At 37.3% G+C, this 4,684-nt stretch overlaps 1 protein-coding gene across 1 annotated transcript; it reads left to right on the top strand.

Moving 5' to 3' along the window:
- The first annotated feature begins 637 nt into the window (after positions 1 to 637).
- On the top strand, positions 638 to 3,842 carry LOC125604576 (TPR repeat-containing thioredoxin TTL1-like). The gene is made up of 6 exons (XM_048774882.1): positions 638 to 1,847; positions 1,921 to 2,116; positions 2,197 to 2,706; positions 2,781 to 2,985; positions 3,058 to 3,164; positions 3,248 to 3,842. Exons 1-6 carry the CDS (start codon positions 1,039 to 1,041, stop codon positions 3,398 to 3,400), a joined length of 1,980 nt encoding a protein of 659 aa, XP_048630839.1. The 5' UTR covers positions 638 to 1,038; the 3' UTR covers positions 3,401 to 3,842.
- Positions 3,843 to 4,684: the final 842 nt, after the last annotated feature.

Raw genomic sequence — 4,684 nt, 5'->3', positions numbered from 1 at the left:
AATTTGAAACAGCTTTTAACTAGGATTTTTTATTTTTATTTTTTTCCGGTTTCGCCGGTTGTCATTGAGGATAAAATAGTATTATTATTACATAAAATGGAATGGGTGTATCGAAAATCTAGGGTATTTGGTTATCTAGTGAATTATGTTTTTTTTCTTGGTCATACAGACCAATTTCCCTTTTCTTTCTTAAGTATACTTATTTATAATATATAATGATTTTCATAAAACAATATTTTGATTAAACGATAAAGAGAAAAACTGAAAGATAAAAGCAAAAGACAAAACTATAGACATGTCTCGTAAAGCAATAACTGAAAAAGAAGTGTTATTCTTTGTACACCATTTAATACAAAGCTATTTCCTACTCATAAATCACAATATGATCTTATAAAATGGGCGAATAATTTTTTTCTTATAAAGAATAATATATATATTTGTATTACTACTCAATACAAAACAGACATATTTATGATTTCTAAATTTAATCCGGTTAATTTAGAATGTATTATTAACTTTGCTTCCGACTTTTAATATTCTTACAACATGCAACATTAATTATATGGAACTATATGATATAGAATTTTATCCAAAAGTTCGTTAATTCAGTCGTGTCATGTATTAAATTTATTAATACCATTAGCTTTCCAAATTTTATTTTATTTTATTTTTCTATGTAAAATAATTCAACCTTTTTCTTTCAAACGAAATAAATAAAATAAAATATATGTTTATGTGTTATTTAATTGTCAATATTCGGTCTGCTTCTCCTCCATCTTCACTCCTCTTCTCCTTCTTCTGTGAACCTTCTCTCTCTAGACACTCACATTCATTCTTTGCTTCACTCTTTTAAAAATCACGAGATCCCCATCTCTTTCGCTTTTCCTTCCCATGCCTTTGTTCAGAGTATCCAATCCTCCTTTCATCTCCACTCTTCTTCCCCGTCTCCATTGACGACGCTAATACCAAGAAACCTCTATTAGAGTGTTCCTCTTCGATCATTCACTTGGTTCGTTTCTTCACCGGTTTTAAAAAAAAATGTCACATTCAGGTAAACCGGTTATTGAATCTAACAACCGTCTCCGTGATTCATTAACCTCCGACATCAATAAACCGGACTTTCGTGAGCTGGATCTCGGTTCGCCGGTTTCTCCGCTTCGTTCTCAGCCACGTGGACTCACTACAACCACAACCACTACAAGCAGCAGCAGCAGCTCTAGCTCTTCCGGATCTGTGACCGGTCGGATTAGACATGCTCCGGTTACCGGAAGATCCGGTTCGGTTACTGGTAGTCAATCCGGTTCGAGATCGGACTCGGTTACTTCAAACTCACAACAACCACTCATCTCCTCCTCCTCTGCTACTTCTCCGGCGAATGTACTTCCCACCGGAAACATTTGTCCCTCCGGTAAGATCCAAATCACCGGAATGACGCAAAGCCGGTCGAGAAGCGACGTTCTCGGATCCGGCACGGGAACGTACGGTCACGGAAGCATAATGCGAGGCGGAGGAGGAAGCAGTGTCTCTCCGGCGAAACCCATCTCCACCAGACAAGCACTGAGCTCGCCGGTTACTGTCGGTGGCTCCAGCAGAAGCAGTTCGGATCCAGAGGAAGTGAAGAGAGTAGGCAACGAGATGTACAAGAAAGGTCTGTTCAGTGAGGCTTTGAAGTTGTACGATAAAGCTATAGCTTTATCACCGATAAACGCTGCTTACCGGAGCAACCGTGCCGCCGCATTGACGGGTCTTGCTCGAATCGGTGAAGCTGTGAAGGAGTGTGAAGAAGCTTTGAGATTGGATCCAAACTATGGAAGAGCTCATCACCGTTTGGGTCTTTTGCTTATTAGGTAGTTTCTTGTCTGAAACTCAAAAGCTGTTTGCTGCTTTGTCTGAAACTTCATTGTTGTGTCTCGCTCGCAGATTAGGACAGGTTGATAGTGCGAGGAAGCATCTTTGTCTTCTTGGGAAACCATCAGATCCTATGGAGCTGCGGAAGCTTGAAGCAGTTGAGAAGCACATGAGCAAATGTGCAGATGCGAGGAAGCTCGGTGATTGGAAAGCTGCTTTGATGGAAGCAGATGCAGCTATTGTTTCTGGAGCTGACTTTTCTCCACATGTAAGAACTCAACTTAATGTCGGATTAGATAGAATCAGAACCGGAATCAAATGTTATGTCTTTGACTCTTAAAAATGCAGCTAGGTATGTGTAAAGTAGAAGCACTCTTGAAACTCCACCGCCTTGATGATGCACAATCAAATCTTCTAGAAGTTCCCAAAGCAGAGCCGTTTCCAGCACATTGCTCGTTCTCTGGCATAGCCTGTGAAGCTTATACGTACTTTGTCAAAGCTCAGATCGAGATGGCTCTAGGAAGGTTTGAAAACGCAGTGATGGCTGCTGAGAAAGCTAGCAAAATCGATCCACGGAGCAACGAAGTTGCCATGTTACACAATACTGTCACATTGGTTGCTAGAGCTCGTGTTCGTGGTAACGATCTTTATAAATCGGAAAGATACACGGAAGCAAGCTCAGCTTATGCAGAAGGCCTTAGGCTTGATCCGTGCAACGCTATTTTGTATTGCAACCGAGCTGCTTGTTGGTTTAAGCTTGGAATGTGGGAACGTTCGGTTGAAGATTGTAACCAAGCGCTGCGTTTCCAACCACGTTACACAAAGCCTCTTCTTAGGAGAGCTGCCTGTAATAACAAGGTACATAAGAAGCCGGTTCTTTCGATTAGTTTGGCTTGTAGTTTGTGCTTGAGGTTTTCTCTGTTGAACTGTAGATGGAGAGATGGGCAGCTGTAGTGAGTGATTACGAAGCGTTGAGGAAGGAACTACCTCATGACAAGGAAGTTGCTGAATCGTTGTTCCATGCTCAAGTGGCATTGAAGAAATCTCGTGGAGAAGAAGTTTTGAATATGGAGTTTGGTGGTGAAGTTGAGGAAGTTTATAGCCGTGAACAGTTTAAAGCTGCCATGAATCTACCAGGTAAAGAGACATGACATATAATTGTCTAGTTGTCAGTGATATATTTTCTTGATACCTTGTTATTGAACCCAGGAGTTTCGGTTATACATTTCTCGACGGTCTCTGATCATCAATGCAAGCAGTTATCTCCATTTGTAGACTCGCTATGTACTCGTTATCCTTCTATACACTTCCTCAAGGTAAAGTTACATTACTCAAAAAGTATTTCATAATAATTTAACTTAGGAAGCTATTGTCTCTAAACCTATCTTTTTTTGGTTAGGTGGACATCGATAAATGTCCTTCGATAGGTAATGCAGAGAACGTGAGGGTTGTACCAACAGTGAAGATATACAAGAACGGTACTCGGGTAAAGGAGATTGTTTGTCCAAGCAAAGAAGTATTGGAGTACTCTGTGAGGCACTATAGCGGTTAATACTAGAAAAAAAATCACTCTTCTAGGACTCCTCATTACCCTTATGAAACTTCTCAAATAATTCCACTTGACTTCTTAAGATGCTTCATTAGTGTAGAGTGTCAGCTCTTTATGATTTGTTCATTCATTCTCCCCTCTTTATTGCCCTGTGGATCTGTCTCTCTTCTCTTCTTTCCATTCATTTTTCTCTGCATAGGCTCCTTCGTCTAGTTTCACTTGTTTAGGTATTGAGAGATGATGCTAGTGGTTGGAGATTACTTTGTGTACATAAGAGAAGTTTGTATGTGACTGAGGAAAGGGGCTTTACTGTAACGGGCAAAAGAGGACTATTTGGATCCTTCATTTTTTTCCTTTTAGAGTTAAAGAATGTGAACCATCTTGTCATTTTAATTCTCATCTTTTTCACAACATTTTCATCAATAAATAACATAATTTTTATTCATTTTCTACAATTGCATTTTATTTTCGTACATTCTAACCACATTCATGAATAACTCCATCTAAAAATACTAGAATTTTGTATATAATCTAACTTTTGTAATTAAACACTATATTTGACTGTTATTATTAACTTTCAATTAAAGAAAGGGAGATAGGTGATTGATATAAAAGTTGGGTTTGTTATAATACTTTAGTCGTTACTGTACAGAAAAAGGAGAAACGGATTAATTAGAGACTGATTTTGTTTGTGCCACAAGCGACTATTGTTAATTATGTTAGTTGCCACTCTTTAAAGGGATTGAGAAGCAGAGAGAATCTAATAACTTATTGCAAAAATGAAAATAATTATTAGCATAACGCTCATAAATAAAGATAACCTTTTTTTGTTGACAATTTTCTCAAATAACTATTTTTAAGTTTTTAGCTGAAAAATAACCCTCAAAAATAAAATGATCAAAATATTTTTTTTATATTAAAAATTATATATATATATATATAAAATTTGAAATTCATCCCCAAACTTTTTACTCATTAATTCTAAATGCATTTTAATAAAATCTTTCTGATCATTTTTTTAATACTATTTTTGTAAAAATAAACTAAAAAGGTTATCAAATGAAGTTTTTTCTTTTTTTGAACAACTGAATATGAAGAAAAGTTATAAACTTTGCGGTCGTTTGGCCGGTGCTATACTGCCTCGGTTGTAGTCGGTGGTGCCTTGTACTCGTGGTTTATTGACACCTATTTATTCGTTGAATTTTTTTTTTTTCCAAATTGAAATTCATTCATAACTCAAGTACGACAGTTCAATACATAAGCTGGCATATACAAAACATCTCCAGA

The sequence above is a fragment of the Brassica napus genome, unplaced genomic scaffold (assembly GCF_020379485.1).
Source record: "Brassica napus cultivar Da-Ae unplaced genomic scaffold, Da-Ae ScsIHWf_570;HRSCAF=852, whole genome shotgun sequence".
In the NCBI taxonomy this organism is placed as follows: Eukaryota; Viridiplantae; Streptophyta; class Magnoliopsida; order Brassicales; family Brassicaceae; genus Brassica; species Brassica napus.
The sequence above is the reverse complement of the archived record's forward strand: the minus strand, read 5'-3'. Positions and strand labels throughout refer to the sequence as shown.

Coding starts and splice junctions, on each gene's coding strand:
- LOC125604576 (XM_048774882.1), top strand. CDS start 1,039: ATGTCACATTCAGGTAAACCGGTTATTGAATCTAACAACCGTCTCCGT. Junction 1,848..1,920: donor TTGGGTCTTTTGCTTATTAG/GTAGTTTCTTGT, acceptor TCTCGCTCGCAG/ATTAGGACAGGTTGATAGTG. Junction 2,986..3,057: donor AGCTGCCATGAATCTACCAG/GTAAAGAGACAT, acceptor TATTGAACCCAG/GAGTTTCGGTTATACATTTC.